The 17,138-nt window shown below is 34.3% G+C and overlaps 1 protein-coding gene across 1 annotated transcript in view; it reads right to left on the bottom strand.

Annotated features, from left to right (window-relative positions):
• The window catches only part of Snf4agamma (SNF4/AMP-activated protein kinase gamma subunit), a 118,514-nt gene that overhangs the window by 17,499 nt on the left and 83,877 nt on the right, over positions 1 to 17,138 (bottom strand). The window contains exon 10 of the mRNA XM_073075075.1: positions 16,148 to 16,196. Within this exon, the coding sequence (XP_072931176.1) occupies positions 16,148 to 16,196 (49 nt within the window). The remainder of the gene's footprint in view (positions 1 to 16,147; positions 16,197 to 17,138) is intronic.

Here is a 17,138-nt window from a genome sequence, read left to right as displayed (position 1 = left end):
AGATTTGAAAATGTCTAGAATGAAAAATTTATCAACGTCGATCTTCGGTAGGCAGGAAATATTTATAAAAATGAGATTAACTATTAGAGTAACATTGTGGTAGGAGAGCCCAAGGGGGTTACTACCATCTCTTAAAACAATATTATTTTACTTTTTTTGCAGGAAATTTAACTTTTTAAGCAAAATATGACAATTTCAGTTGGTTTTATACAATGGATAAGCGAAAAATTAATAAGGGTGTAAGTTTGTTCAACGACGATGTTTGTTCAATGTTATGACGAAAAATGTTACTGTTTTAAGGAGGAAATAAAACTTTCTGAACTATGATGGTTTTTAAAAGATGGTGGTAGGCTCCCTGGATGCTAAATGTGTGTGTGTAGAAACTCGGCGTCATTGGAACCTATACGATTGTGTAGATTAGACATTAGAATGAAGAAGAGGTTATATGATATTTTTCGATTCAGCGGGGGTTTTCTTATTCTGACGATTTGAAAAAGAATTTTTCCTAAAAATGAGCCTTTTCCTTTATTTTGTGATGCATCATTACTTCCCAGGTATTCATGCTGATAAGTGACACTATCAAATAGCATAGTAATAAATGATGTGTGTGCATAGTAATACACAGTGAAGTATTTTTGCTATATCTTTCTTCCGAAAAACGGTAGCGCAGAAAAGCTGTGACGATGGTGTTAGTACCACCATTTGTAGTTCATGTTAGTCACATCGACTAATATATAGCGTCAACGTAACTTTTTGCGAAACGAGGTTATTACGTAGTTTTAATTCTAGCTGTTTCTTTAGATATCAAAGCACCTATTTTTTTTTATTTTCGGTGTAAAAATGACTTCTAAACGGTCTTCTAAAATGATGAAAAGTAACGATCGAACATATTTTACATGAAGAAAACCTCAAAACAGACAGTGCTGAGGACACTGCGTGCAGAAAAGTTGAAAATTGTCACGTCAAGACCTAGGTATAAATGTCCAAGTGCGTGTTGAATTCGCAGGGTTTCGTACTACCAAATTTTAAAAATATAAAATCAAATTTCCATTGATTTTATATTTTTAGTGTTTGTTACCATAGTAGCCATACAAGTTAAAAAATGTGAAAATTTGAACTGAATCAATAGATAAAGCGGAAAGCTCTGAAAAATAGCGGTTACTTGTATTTTTTTTATTCTTTAATATACACTTATAAAGCGGCCACTGTTATACATGCTCTGTAAAAAATTGAGGTGTTTATCTATTATGGTTCAAGAGATAGAGCCTTATGACAGACGGACAGACAGCGGAGGCTTAGTAATAGGGTTCCGATTTTATTCTTTGGGTACAGAACCCTAGAAAAGGTAGATATGTGCGTTTTTTACATGTGAAATACATCGGACGACAAAGTCTCGACCTACGATGTAATATTACGAGAAAACATATGTGGAGAACTTAAAGTTGAAATGTGTGTCAATTGTTACTAAGAGATTTAATTATTTTTTATAATCTATTTTTACAAAGTTTTATGCTTTATTTAATGAAAAAAAGGACAACATTGTTACATTCACATAAAACTTAAGATTTATCAAGAGGTTTTAAGAGTGCATAACTAGATAACATGAAAAATCATGATAATATGTTATTGTAGTTTTTATAAAAAATATTCATTAAATAATTATTTTCATAACATAACTTAAGCACCATAGTCAAAATAATGAATGAATAATCTTATTTCAACAACAAAACCTCAATTAACATACTTTTTAAGTTACGTTAGTCGTATCGACTAATGTATAGCGTGTTACGTTAAAAAAATATGATTAGCTTTCTAGGGTCAAATATTTTATTAAAAAATATTATGTATGTTAAATGTACTTATATATTCGTAAGAACGTAAGAAGTTAGTATTCATCCAATAAAATATTTTTTACGCAGTCAAACAAATTAGCTCAGCAAACAGCCAATGGACGAAAAAAAATATTTTAAATGAATTATGTGTTACATTAACACGCACGATTTCGCGGTAAGCTAAATATAAATTCTAATCCGTTATTCCAAACGGTATAAGTATAGCTTCAATAATCTGATTATGATATACAAGACTGAGAAAACGAAAGGTACTTTCACTACGCATTGAAAACCTAGAAATTGTTGCAATTACAGGTCAGTGTGCCTTTGTATAGCAGAGAAATGGTAGTGGACATTTGACAGTAACAAAGTTGACGCAAAAGCTCGGTAACTGCGTTGGAGTGCGGAGAGAAAGCTGTATAACGATCTTAGTTAAGATTTATCTGTGAATGAGCGAGTAAATCGCTCCATCCCTCACCCATAAACCTATATTTAGGAGCTTTGTGTTAAGCTTTCGTATAAGAACGCTATAAAGTTTTTATGTGTTTAACGCGGTCATTTCTTTCATTTGATAACCAAAGAGATTGAACCTATAAATATATTGTGTAAAACAAATAATAAATAGAATGTCACTTTTTTATATAACTACCACGCCAAACACAGTTTATGGTTTCGTTTACCATTTGATGATCAACAAGGTTCACAAACAAATCCATAAACATGAAAACGGCTAGTCCTCTCTTTCTAAGTCCACGTCCACCAGAAAAGTTTTAATAGACAGAAGTCCGTTAAAGTATATGTGCTATAGCGACACTAGGTATTTAATTGACAGTCCCTGTAGTACCTGGACCAGAAAAGGGCTACGGTATCCCTTGCCTGTCGTAAGAGGCGACTAAAAGGAGCTTCCGGGGTTGCGGGCGGCAGGAGTGGGAGCTCAAACCGGGTACCTTTTGAAGGTTTCCCCCTCGTCAACAAAAAAAAATAAAAAAAATAAGGTATTTATTCGACAACATGTTTTTCTCATTTCACAAATTAAAATGGCCTCATGTAATAAATTGCTTACAATATTAGAATACCGTCAATTAAAAATGAATATGAAACTGAAAAATAAATTAATAAAGTTTCAAGTCGTAACCACTAGAGATGTAAATTGTAAATAATGGTAATAGCATATACATATGTATATTCGCACCAAGACAATAATGCATGAAGTCGTCGAAACTATTAGTACCTGTCTACTTGTGTTTTTATTCAATTATAAACAATCATAAAATATTCATCCCAGCATTATAAGAGACATAAATCATGTATGTAATCCCGCTGTAGTACAAGTGAATGTTCTCCGTTGCCAAGAATATCATTTGAACAACAGGTCAAGTTTGCACAAAACATTTCTAGTTCGTGTGACTACGAGATGTGGCATAATTACGAAATGCTACGTATTATTCAAGTCAAACTGAAGGCTACAAGAACTTAAATAACAACAAACTTTGACAATTTTATTGCTCGACAACTGTACCCTTAGTATGAGGTATTTCCCTTATATTCCAATCAATTCTGATACATTCCGATGGGGGCGCTGATTGGAAATGTATGGGCAAATACACAAACAAATACAAAAACAGTCATTTTTGTAAAAACGTAAAAACTCATAATAACGGTACTGTGCTATCTCTTTCTTCAACTAAAGAATAAAATGATTTTAGTGGCTTTGTTGTTCAGTTAGCCATAAAGCTTCGCTGCAGATACTTAAAAATAATTGTTTTCATGACAATTTAATAAATTAACATCTTCTATATTTGAAATGAATCTACATTTATTTGATTTCTTATCGGTACTGTTGGTTGCGCAGGAAAACTATTGTTACCTACTGATTCTTAGTACCTTTGAAGGATTTGGTGAATTTTAGTACTACATAAAATATATAACGTTCCAAGGAACAGTATTGCAGGAATAAAAGAACTAAAAATAAATATCACAGATCTTATCCCCTTACTTAGCTGTGTTTGTTGCAGGATTGTTGAAAGCGATGCCTGCAACAACAATGCCGCTTTTGTGTGAGACAAACTTGTTGAGGAGGATATTCCGTTAGATATTCCTCTTGAAATTCTACATCAAAAATATGAAAAGCAAACCAAACAATAGTGGCAAAATGTGTTTCTTTTCAGATGGATTTTAAAATAAATAAGAGGAATATTAAGAGAAAACATTTCGTAAAAATCGGAGATACCTATATTTCGGAAGCAGTAGTTGAAACTCACCCTATTGATCGAGAGGTCCGCGATAACCAAACACGCACATCTGATTCTTCAAAGTTATATGCGCGATTTTAATTAATTATCACTTGCTTTAAAGGAGAAGGAAAACATAATACCTGCCTAAAACAACCTGCACACCTGAGAGAACTTGAAAAAAGTTCTCGAAGGTATATGAAGCGTATCTACTTAAAGACTTTAATCAGCGTTTAGTATTTTATTAATAATCAATCTATCCAGTTTTTGCCAAAATACCCTTAATACAAATTATAATGCTTAGACGACCTTATTTCATACTATGTATTTACAAATGTAAATACACCTACATAAATAATCCGAACAAAATATCGCTGCTATTCAGTGCCGGCGTTCTTGCTCTAACGCCTGTAACTCAAAACAACATATTTTTATGGAAACAAAACAATAACAATGAATAATAGTAACTTCTCTACCTACTCGTATATTGGTATATAATTAGTTCTATATTCAGCACAATTGTTGAGATGTTTTTCTAAAAGCTTAAAACATTAAGTTCGCAAGTTTCGACAACAATGTTTTAATCTGCATGGCATTGAATTTTAAATTACTACGCCGAGAACGCCCCAGTTTTTCCGCGAGCTTTACGCCCAGTGCCCCTGGCTGGGAGGTTTTATATGAAAAGAGCAAAAATTGCGAATATAGCTATAATGTCCGTGATGACACGTTCGGCTTCTGTTCTGATGGAGAATGCCTACATTGCAGGCCGTCACGACACTTGTATTATGCAAACGAACTTGCAGCAACGCCATTTAAGTAATAACGTTCTAAATTTATAACTGTATAGAAATGGAAGCTGACAGTACTTTTTAACTACACAGATGAAAAGTATGATTCATTACTTTGCACTGCAATTGTAAGGGGGAACTTAAGCATTAAAAACACTGCAGGCTGATTGGTTCACACTGCACTAATTGGCTCGTAATACCCTGCAAGCTAACTAGCTTGGACGAGTGCGTCATACAATGAGAGAGTAATATTCGTAGGTGTGACTATGTAACTCATTTTGGACACTGTTCCTGTCGCGCGTGTTTTTGCCCTTATGCGTACAGTACACGTACGAGTGCCACTTGCACCCTATCGTACGCACACGTACACGTGCCGCAAAGACACTTCATCACGGGACGCGCGTGCGATCGTAACCACGCGCGAGTGGTCAAAATAGAACTTCACGTAGGTATATCTTTTTCCATTATAAATACAAAACGAAGTAAAAAAAATACTTTTACGAACTTTATACTCATGTTATACCTTTTGGCGCACCGAATTCATAAAAATGTCATACATTGTGACTGTATCAATGTGCAATACGTCATGTTACAACTACAAAAAAAAATACAGATCATGACACAAAATGATACGAGAGTTAACTTGATAACTTAGCGCATCGTATCATTTACCAAAAATAAAATTTATTGCAAAACTTGAAATATTTAATAGATATCTTTAAGATGTTGATTTTTTAATTGTATGGGTTTCGAAAAAAAAAAACCTGTCATTATTTTTCGCAAAGTCCCCAAAAAAAGTCCCTCATACACAAGTTCGGTACCCAGCTATTTCACTAGAAGGTAGAATTCGATTTATTTTAGAATGAAGGGTACGTTTAAAATTTGAATGTACGAAAACGCTTACACCGATACTACGTTACGCTCGAATAGTTTGAGACTTTGAAATAGTCCAATATCAAAAATTCGCGAACAAAACGGATGAAGAGTATGCTCGCGTTGCTTATAATTTGTCCGTATTGTTCTCGGAAAGATTGCATAACGTTATCTCAAGGAAATAAGATGATTGAATCAGATTGAGGTAGCAATGGGCGAACCACTTGTTAGCGATGTTACCGCATTCTACGCATTAGCGAGAACCCTATTTTTACCAGACTGCCAAGGAAGGCCCAATACAAATATTAGATCCTTATACTGTGGTTATGGTTTTCGCGCGTATCTTGTATGTTTGTCTTTCTTTATTCGGTTGGATCTAACAAACGGCTGGATAAATTTCGACAATTAAGGTGTCATTATATTCGTCTCAATGACCAGAGTATCCTTAGATAGGTGATAGAAAAAAGAAACCAAATGACGGATTTATGGCGCGAAATAGTAACACGTTTAAAAAAGAAAAGAAAGGAAAGGAAGACGGAGATTATAAAAACATATTTGTATATATATAAAACAGCAAGGTGACTCTGACTGACTAACTAAATGACTTTCTCATTTTTCAGAAATCAACGTACAGCCAAAATTGCTCAACTTATAGTTCTGAAATTTTGCACAAGGGTTCGCTATATAGCGTAAATAAGTACTAAGAAAGAACTTTTGGAAATTCTACCCCTAAGAGGGTAAAATAGGGGAAAACAGTTTCATGAAATCCTTTAATTTTGAAGCAACTACTATAAAATTTAGTACTTGGCTTTCTGGAGAAGAACAAGGACACACCCATTTATCCCCCTCCGAAAAATTAACCCCATAGGGGGTAAAATAAGGGTTAAAAGTTCATTTGAACAACCGCCAATTTGGAAGCAAACCCTATGAAATGTTGTATCTGGCTTGTTGGATAAAAATAATGAAATTCTACCCCTTACGAGGTAAAATAATGACCGGAACCTTGAATTACTGAAGTTATATATTTTATGGAGCGTAAAAAGTGGTTTGTTTTTGCGAAATAGTAACACGTTTTAAAAAAGTTAACTAAACCTATCGAGTAGGATATCAAAATAAAGGAAATTAAAAGAATATATATATACAGGGTGAATTTTTAAAACGGGCCTTCAGGGCCAAATCCGAAACTATAAGGATTAGCAAAAAATGCTGAAAGGAATTACGAGGCCGATTTTGATAAAAACTAAAACTGCATCATTACTTTTTTAAAATAACTTTTTCCCTAGCCGGGAATCGAACGAGTTCATTTTGAAAAAAAATGCACCCTCTATATTATTCCACTATCTGATAGTGTCGCTTATAAGGATCAAAATCTGGAAAGTAATGATAAATTAAAAACTAAAGGGTAAGCCTCAATTTTAAGAAAATACATATTTTTTCATATTAATTTGGCAGTTAAGTTCCCGCCATTCATTAATTTAAAAATTTCGTGTATTTACATTTTTTGGATCAATGTTTCTAATCATTCGAAATGGACGTTTTGTTCCCCAATCATTTATATTTTTATGTCCGACTTAGCTAAGGTTATTTTTAGGACCATAAAAATAGATTTACTTGCTATGGGCGGAGTTTCGTTCAATAAAGATGTAAAGTTGACAATTTGCGAGAATTACTTTTAAGAGTAAAATCCGAGTGATTACTAAAAAAAGAGATATAGAAAATCATATTTAACGTTGGAACGAAGTTATAAACAACAAACAATAAGAATTTACTATTTAAGCAGTTATCTATTTTCATTAAAAAATAAATCCTAAAAACGGCGGTAACTTATTTGCCAAACTATTACTCTCTCATACTAAGCCGTATGTCATAGTCATAACATCGAACAATTAGTTGATTAACCAACAAATTCTTCAATGGTATGACTTATGTCTGTTTCTAAAGAATTATACATAAATCATTTGTTATGTATAATCCTTAAGGATTAGTATGCCAATGTATGGAAAAATACGTATTTTCTTAAAAAAAATCCTTTTCCTTTAATTTGTCACATAACATTACTTCCCAGAATTTGATCCTTATAAGCGACACTATCAGATAGTGGAATAATATAGAGGTGTCATTTTTTTCAAAATGAACTCATTCTATTCCCGGCTAAGGAAAAAAAATTTTAAAAAACTAATGATGCAGTTTTAGTTTTTGTCAAAATCGGCCTGGTAACTCCTTTCAGCATTTTTTGCTAATCCGTATAGTTTCGGATTTGGCCCTGAAGGCCCGTTTTAAAAATTCACCCTGTATATATATATGATATAATAGTCATCTCGATGTGTTATATACATATATATATAACACATCGAGATGACTGTCTGATTAAATGAGTAAGTTGCTGTGCCAGAGATCAACGCAAAGGGAAACCGCTAAACTCTAGCGTGCTGGAATTTTACACATAGGTTCTTTATATAGCGTATATGAGCACTACGAGGATAAATAGGATAATATTGTTTGAACATCTTTTGTACTATGAAACTTTGTATTTGGCTTTCTGGATAAAAATAATAAACGCCTATTTCACTGTTTTTGGAAATTCTACTTCAGCCTTTATAGTGCAGTCGGGTTTTTGATTTTTTGATTAAATTACTTGTTACTTGTTTCTATCCGCGACTTCGTTCGTATGGGTACAGGAATTTACACTTTGTCTGAACAATTTATAATTTTATACATTACCTATTATGATTTTATATTTCTAGATTCGAAATTAAAACTGTCTTTTCTTCAAACTTCGTGTACAAGTCAGAAACGTCGAAAGAGGGATATAGCGTAACCCACATACCGCTTTAAACTCCAAACCTATTATTATTTTTATACACAACCCAGCAAAGTGTTTTGCATTATACATATCTCTATCATAGCGCTCAGGAAATGAGAATTTAAGTTCGTTCCACACCTTGCACGTACGTGGAGGGAATAAAATGTTTATCTATACTGATTACACCTACAATGTACAATGTGCACGTCAACACACAACACATGTCATTATTCCATTATGCAGGTGACCGATTAAAGTTTTCGTTTCGGCCATATTCGGTAAAAAAAAGAGGTTTCGGTTTTGACCAGGACCTTTTGCACTAGCCGAAGCACGATTCGTGAACTCACGATTTGCATTTAACTGCACTTGGAGGTTTTCATGACGAGCGTTTCGGGTCCAATTGACGTTCAGTCAGCCGACAAACCGACACTTCGTTTTCGGCCGAAACTACAAAGAAATGAAAACAAACTACAAATGTCTGCAGTCAAATGAAACTAACCTAATACGAGTATGATATAGCCTAAATGGTTGAAACTAGGCCTCTCAATTGGAGAATCTAAGGTTGGTACCCAGAAATTATTTATCACCTGCTATTACGACGAAGGCACACATCGTAAGGAAGCCCATATGCCTACATTATAAAAAAAAAAAGTTCTCAAACATGTGCGGAGTCTACCAAATACCAATTCGCATTTGGCCAGCACGAAGAACTTTGGCCTAAACATCCTCACTCTGAAAGGACACTTGTGCCTAGCAGTGGAACAGTAATTAGTTGATGACGAAAAAACATGTGCATAATAAAATTATAAGCTAACGCAAATCTAAAAATAGGTATAGTTACATATTCAAAAAGCACCTCGCGCTACAAACACTGAATCAGGTTAGGTATTGAACAGGAAAAACATGCGGAAACTTAAATTACCAATAAAATCATTGTGACTACCATTCCTTTAGCCACAGTTAAAGTAATTTTAAATATATTTGTTAAAATATAAATGCAGACGATATTTATGTCAAGGGACATAATTCGACAATAAGCACATGAATCTTCTTCAAATTGACACCTGTCAAATCGGATTATGACGCGAGTATAGAAGAAATCTTTAAAAGCATTTCAAGGACTAGTGATAGATATAGAACAAAGTTGAATGCTCCTCTGAGTAAATAATTTAAAATAAATTTAAATACGTTCCTTCGCCATCTCTTTTGATATTGCGCCTACTATTATTTCAATCAATTCTTGCTTTACTTTCACTGAGTACGAAAGTACTTATTAGCTACAGATACATTAGGCTTTGAAGCTACACGTTAAATGTTTGAATATAAAAGTACACGTACGAATAAATAAAACACAATTTTATTAGTGCGCACGCGTTTTCCGTTTGATTTTGTTTATGTTCGGTGCCTACCGGCTCGTTATACAAACGATGCTAAGGTCGTTAGCTGACGTCACGACGAACCTCGTATTCTATGACGTGGAATAGAATCTAGATGATAACATAACAAATTGTAGATAGGTGGTGTGTGGTATTACGAATGATTTGACACCATACGTATTTTCATGCAAACCGAATGAAGGTAAAAAAAAGATCATTCAAGAAGCTATGAATTTTCACATGACCAATAAATGAAGATTTCATTATAAATTGACATGACAGAATACAATCTTTCAAATTTTGTATTAATAAAAATTACCATTAATAAGAAAGGAAAACAATGTTCTGAAGTCATGTTTTCATTGCTGTTAAGTCAAACAAACTGATAAAAAGCACTTATCGCTATATTCACAACAATCTAAAAATGAAATAATACACAAAACGGATGCATTAAAGACGAAAAATAGAATTCATCCTCCTTTGCGATTGAAAAGTTTTACAATTACAAAATTTCATGGAAGAAACAATATCATGAATCCAACAGTGGCCGTAGCAAATATTGCTAGATGTTTACAACAATGAAAAGAAAACGTGTTGCCGCGGCATGCAAGCGGCGCGCACGCAGCGTGGGTGACATAAACAAACCGGCACCTTTCAAGAGCCAGTCCGCGAGGAACGCCTTCCACGCGCGGCCGACCGCCTCGAACTCCTTGATGAGCTCGATCGAATACACGGACTCGTCGTCGTCGGCGACGACGAGAGCGGGGTTGTCCGAGAAGTAGTGTAAGCGCAGCATGCGCGGGGCCCGCGCGGCGCATCGCCCGCCGCCACTCGGTGCGGCCCGCCGCGCCTCCCACGGCTCACTGCTAATTATACCCGCGGCCGCGCCGCCGGGGACGCACGACGAACTTGACACCGCACCGCACTCCCGCACTCCCGAGCGCTCGCCGCCGTCGCTCTGCGCTCGCCGCGTTGGCGCTGTGCCCCGGCGCAGCCCACGCCCACCCCGACGCACCGGGGAGTCGCGACTACATCGCACCCGGTGCCGACACCGACCGACACGCCGACCACCACTTCATTATATGATTCACGTCCACACTAAATATAATCTGTACCCAATCTAAAATTACCGCAAATATAAACTGTACACTATTTAGAATATAGACACCACTCGGGCACTCCTCGAACACTGTGACCTATAAACTGTAAATTAAGGTTAATGTAAGGTTTTGAATTGTGTTATCATTGGGTACCTTCAATTCAGTTCATAAATTAGGTCTGGAATGTCACAATACAATTTGAAGAGTTATAGAGCAATAAATACTCTTTCCTGTATTCCTATGCCTAACTTTCACCGAACGACTTTTACCCCAAAGTAAAGTAACCCAGTAACAAATATTTACTCAATGTAAGAATATAAAAGATCATAAAGTAAAAATAAATTATTAATTGTGAACAATCAGGTAAAAGGAAGTTGTGGCATTCTTTCATTGACCTTTACACAGCCCCAAGGTTTCAAGCAGTCTGCCTTTCCGCGTCAGACAGAACTGATTAAATATAAATGAGTTCAGGTCACATTTAATTCGTCACAGAACATAGCTAAGGTAGCTAGATAATTAATTTTATCACCAAATCTCATCGACATCTCTCAAAAACTGTAGCTTCCACGATGCAAACTAATTCGTAGGTATAATGATTCAAAATAATTTCTGCAATAAACTAACGAACTTAATCGTGACTTACATAAAGAAGCAGATTGAAAGAAGGTATATAGTAAGATATAAACGTTAGTTTTACATAAAACAGAATTTATATGGAAACACAAATGACTCAAACTGACGCCAGCAGCATAGTGATTTAATATTAAATGATACATTAACATAGATGGAAGTGACTTTGTACAACAAAATGATAAAACCATTGTTATTGTTGCACACATTGGGTGCCGTTCGCGCGCTTTAAAACATCTTCAAGTATTTACCGTTCTATCCATATAATGGTATGTTTTCATAACTTTTTAACAGAATGTTGGTATTTATTGACTTTCAAGTCTGCGTTCAAAAACATCCAAACTAAAAGAGCTGCAAAAAATATAGACGCTGACAAGTTATAATTGGCCCAAGCAACGAACCAAATATCATTGAAGGCATTTCGTATGATAAAATTGTAGAAGAAATGATCGGAAAAGCGAAGAAAAAATTGTATACAATTTATAAATATTACTCCAAAATTTATGGTAACAAATTTGAAATAAAATAATTCAATGTTTTAATGGGTTTCACATACATAATAAAGAAGCCTTATTTACAACGGTTAACCAACTTCAACCACGTATTTGGAGATGCTTTTTTTGTGACTTTATTATGAAATAAGACATTATTACTAAGTCAATAATTTAAACAAAACAATTGCATGCACCGCATGCACGTAATATCAGTGCAATAAATAAGGCTTTCACTGGCTCTTGTAAAACACCCATGCACAAATTATAATTCATATAGTGCAGATCGGGTTGCTGAGCATTATGTCATCTATATAATAACTCAATGAATCTTATATGAATCTAATATTATATTACTATTCATGCTATTTAAATACACGACAATACACGAGCGTGCATCAGTCAACGATCGATAAGTTTTAGCGAACGCGAAGTTTGCCTTAATTACACACTTTACACAGTTACGTCTTAAATCTTAAAATAACGAATGTTTCTCATGTAACATAAAATCATAGATCCGTATCTTCGCAATGTTGTAAAACCACAAAAATAAATTTGAATTCTAACCACTTGACACTAATTTTGAAAAAAATAATATAGAACTCACTATTAAAAAGTCACACCTTTCGTATACTCAAGTTTTCTACATCTTGATTTCACGAAGAGATTCATTATGCGTTGAATATGATCAAAGCAACATTCATCAGTAAAAAGCGATGAAGCACTGCTTAACGTCTAGTGCAAAATTTAATTGCGAACAACCTTATAAAGAAGAATTTATCGCTATCGTTCGCAATCGTAAACTTTTACATCAGCCAATTGTAAATTTTATTGTCCTTGATAAATGGTATCGGGGCAGAACAATCATCAATTAAAGATTTTTTACTTCTAACGTGATGAATTTGTGCTACCGACTTGCAAGGATTACTCGTATACATACAAGTAGATACTATAAATGCATTATAAAAATATACATATAACACAGGTTATTAGGGAATAACTTAGATGCGTAAAATACATAGATAGTTCACTCCTAACAAGAAAGAGTAATCAGTTTTGGGAATTAAAGTTGTTGCGTAAATAAAATGTCCCCAAAATGCTTATTTATTTATTACGTAGATTACGTAGTATAACGAGTAGTTATTTATACCTAAATTTTCTCTACTTTATTTTTTATTTTTGACAAGAAATAAAAAAATGACGGTTAAATCAGCGTTTTGTGGCTTCATCCAATTTCAAGGCGGTGAAGTATCTTTCTATTTTAGTTATCAAAGGGGATAATGAAAGATGATAATGAGTGCATTTCTTAAGATATTCTCGAAAACGAACAATCAGTTTTAAAAAGCACACTGCATACTTGTTGAAGTTGTAAACTGGCTAATTATGGATAAACTTTTCTCCTGTGGTCCTCTCTACATGAAAATAATATATATTTTGTACGTAATGACTAACTTACCAATGTTTCACTTGTAAAATACCAAACTCAATGCCATTACAAGCGACAAGTTTTAATTAAAATAGCTTTGCATTATTATTTACATAACATTATTATTTCGTCATTGTACGAACTCGAACCAACTCACGACCATTTTGACAAAAACCTTTGTACCTGCTAATTAAATGAAACTTTTGATTACATGTTTAGTTGGCCTATCGTATAGATCGTATAGATCATTTCACGATAACATGTTTTCATGTCATTGAGTTACTTAATGTTAACAAATAAAACTTTGAAACAAAGGCAAGTCGGAACCCTATCAAATTATACTTACAAAGGCTTAAAGGTTACACTGACGAAACGCGTTTTATGTAATTCTATCAATAGACTTGGAACTCGCATAACGATGGTTGCGTAGCGCTAAAATTTAAACTTTTTTTATATTCAGTATTTATTATAGACACTGTAAAAATGTCAAGTGTCTGTCTATTCCGGTTTTTGGGACAAATCCCTGTGACAGATATACAATAATAGGGTCGGCTTGCTAAGAGGGAGAGCTTAGTCTTTACCCTTTAAATCCCGTCTTTACCGTGTAGGTACAGTTCCTTCAAAATTAGACGAATAAAGAATGAGAAAAAAATGAGTAATCTTTAAGTAGTTTCAAGCAATTTAATCCAACAGTTTATAGGAGATTCCAAAAGTACATGTATATATTATTTTTTAACTGCATGCGCCCTACGTCTCATATCATCGTGTTCGCTTCAACCCCTATTGAAATTTAAAACACCTTTGTCATTCTGTCATTGAGGACGCAATAAAATTGCAAATATGTATGCGACTCACGGCAACTTCAAAGAGCATGAATAAGACGAACCGAACGTTTTACAATGAAGTTTCATTTAGAAACTAAATCAGAGCAACGAAATAATAATGCACTTGGTTACAATTAATCTTTATATGCGCTAGGTACTGCCCTAATAAAAATATATTAAAATTTTGACACTCCTCATCTCTATCTTTCTTATTTATCTTTATTATAAGAGTTATAAAATGCATTCAATTTAAATTCATGCATTCAAATAAATTGCTGAATAATTTGATACTTTGCTGTCCATGTTTACACAGTTTACATCAACTTAATATATATTTAAATCAGGTGTCGCTGTATACATACATGTTAATCTCCAAAAACGCTCAACCGATTTTAATTAAATTTTATGTGTACTTTTGGTAATAGACCGGATACTTTTGTTCAAGATAGGTGGCGCCGTTGTCGAAATGTTATTTTTGTGGAAATCGGGTGACCGCTTATATTTATTTACAAAGTGCGCCTGCCACTTCATTGAAAATGTAATATCAATTATATCACGTCACGGAGCACACCAGAAAATTGAAATTCCTCACTCCGTAATCGGTCATGCAAAGTTAGAAAAAATACTTTGTGCTTTAAATAATAATTTTTAATAGAGTAGATCAATTTGCATGAAATAAAGACAAGACTATGGATGTTTTTAATTCCATTCCAACTGTATTCCATTAAATAAAATTTAGATTTTTTATTAGGTATATTTATTATTGACATCGGCTCTCTACTACTTTTACAAACGAAAATGTAAAAGAACGTCAACAACATCACCTAATCGTGGAGTAAATAAAACATATTAGTTACAGTATCAATCACCGTTGTTAAAAAACTGAAGTACTTCATAATTTGCTATTTTAGTAGCAACAGAGCCGCTTCACTGGTCTGTTGCCGATCAACTTCCGGAACTTTTAAGTTCACGTGGCTCGCCAGTAACGAACGATATCTTAGCCCCGAGCTCACAAACGCAAAAATGAATTAAGCGGAAATTATCAATACACAAAGTACCTACATTGCTCAGTCTTTGATGTTTTTATTCAATTTTATATGTTTTCAGTAAATAACTAATTTACTGAAAACATATAAAATTATTACTTTGATGTTTTTATTCAATTTTATATGTTTTCAGTAAATAACAAAAGAATTAACAATAGTTAGTTTACGTACTTTAATCCTACTTTAATAAATGTCGAAAGCAACATCAATAGTTACCTACTCAAATAAGCAAAATCATTCCGATTTTATTTAAAAAAATATTACAAAGTTAAGAACTGAAGGGGCGTTGGACTTCCACCTCAGCCACGGACGAAGAATAGCTGTTTTACTACAGAACTAACGAGACCGCAGTTCTGTGCGGTTACGTAGCAGTCGCGAACACGGAAACGCCCGCAAACTCGATGCAACAAGATCGCAAGTAGGATAGAAAAATATATTTTTCCCATCGAATTTGAATTTGAATAAATAAATCGCGCCGAAAAAACTTCAACTGTCAAGTTACCTACATTTTCATATTTCTACGACCGTTGCGGTTCGGTGTCAGCTATTTCTATTTATTATGTATTCCTATATACACCCTTTCTTACCCGAAGACAGTTATCTTACAGTTTCCATAATAGAAAATGTTGTACTTGTAACATAAGGAATAAACTTAAGGTACCGTTTCATAAATTCAGCGAGTCTTCTCTATATTACAGTATAAATACATTACGTCATACAAACTTACCTAAATCGGAGAGGCTGACTTTTTCCAAGAACGGATCTGCAACCGGCAGCTGTAACAAAAGAGAGCGCAATTAGCTACAGTAGAAATTGTGCCCATATAAAAGAAATGTAAATAATGCCACCGTAAAGAATAGATACTGCAAAGAAAAAAATACCACGATAAATGTTCGATCTCTGGTGACCTAAACATTGTTCAACGATGGTGTTCGTGTACTATTCTTATTGCTTCATTTTGAAGAATATTTTTTTTATATTTGAATTTATTATTAGTTAAGATTTGAATCTGAAAAACAATTGAATTTAACGAGTAACAAATGATTGAAAGTAAAATCCTTAGCGATTCGACCATGACGGCACTGATACTCAGAGACTTAAGGCTTAGAACATACAGACCTCTTTTCAGCTGCTATCGCGAAAGTGAAACCACAGCACACACGCAGCTTGAAATGTGGTAGACGTGTTAGTGTAGTATGTACCGCACAAAACTGCGGTGTTGTGTATTTTAAGACAAATTAGCGGTTCGGCGTTTACGCGCGGACGCGGTTGAAAAACCGATGCGTATGTTCTTAGCATAAAACATTGCATGCACAACGACTGTTACCGATTCTAGATTTTTGATTGTTGGAATCATTTACATCTAGGTACGCAATCCACATCTAGTGGACAGCATGCCAACTCACTACTTCAATTAATTAAAGAAACTGTCAAGCGTGTCAATCGAATCTTTTGCAATCACCGCAAACGATGAACATCAACAACCAACTTCAGATCGGGAATGTGTATCATCCATCACATAATTGATCTAATATAAGTCAATTATTATTTCTGGGACGTACTTGTAACAAATCATTGAGAAATCCATTTCATATAATCCAAAACCAGAAATTTATCTGAAGAAAGTAGAATCAAATGCAAATTTCAAAGGAAAAATCCTTGCACTAACCGACAGTCAGCGCTGCTGACAACAGTCCTGTCGGCGACGGTCACTGACG

The sequence above is a fragment of the Epargyreus clarus genome, unplaced genomic scaffold, assembly GCF_041222505.1.
Source record: "Epargyreus clarus isolate Ecla_fem2 unplaced genomic scaffold, WU_Ecla_fem_2.2 ptg000007l, whole genome shotgun sequence".
Lineage (NCBI taxonomy): Eukaryota > Metazoa > Arthropoda > Insecta > Lepidoptera > Hesperiidae > Epargyreus > Epargyreus clarus.
This window is presented reverse-complemented; position numbering and strand designations above follow the sequence as displayed.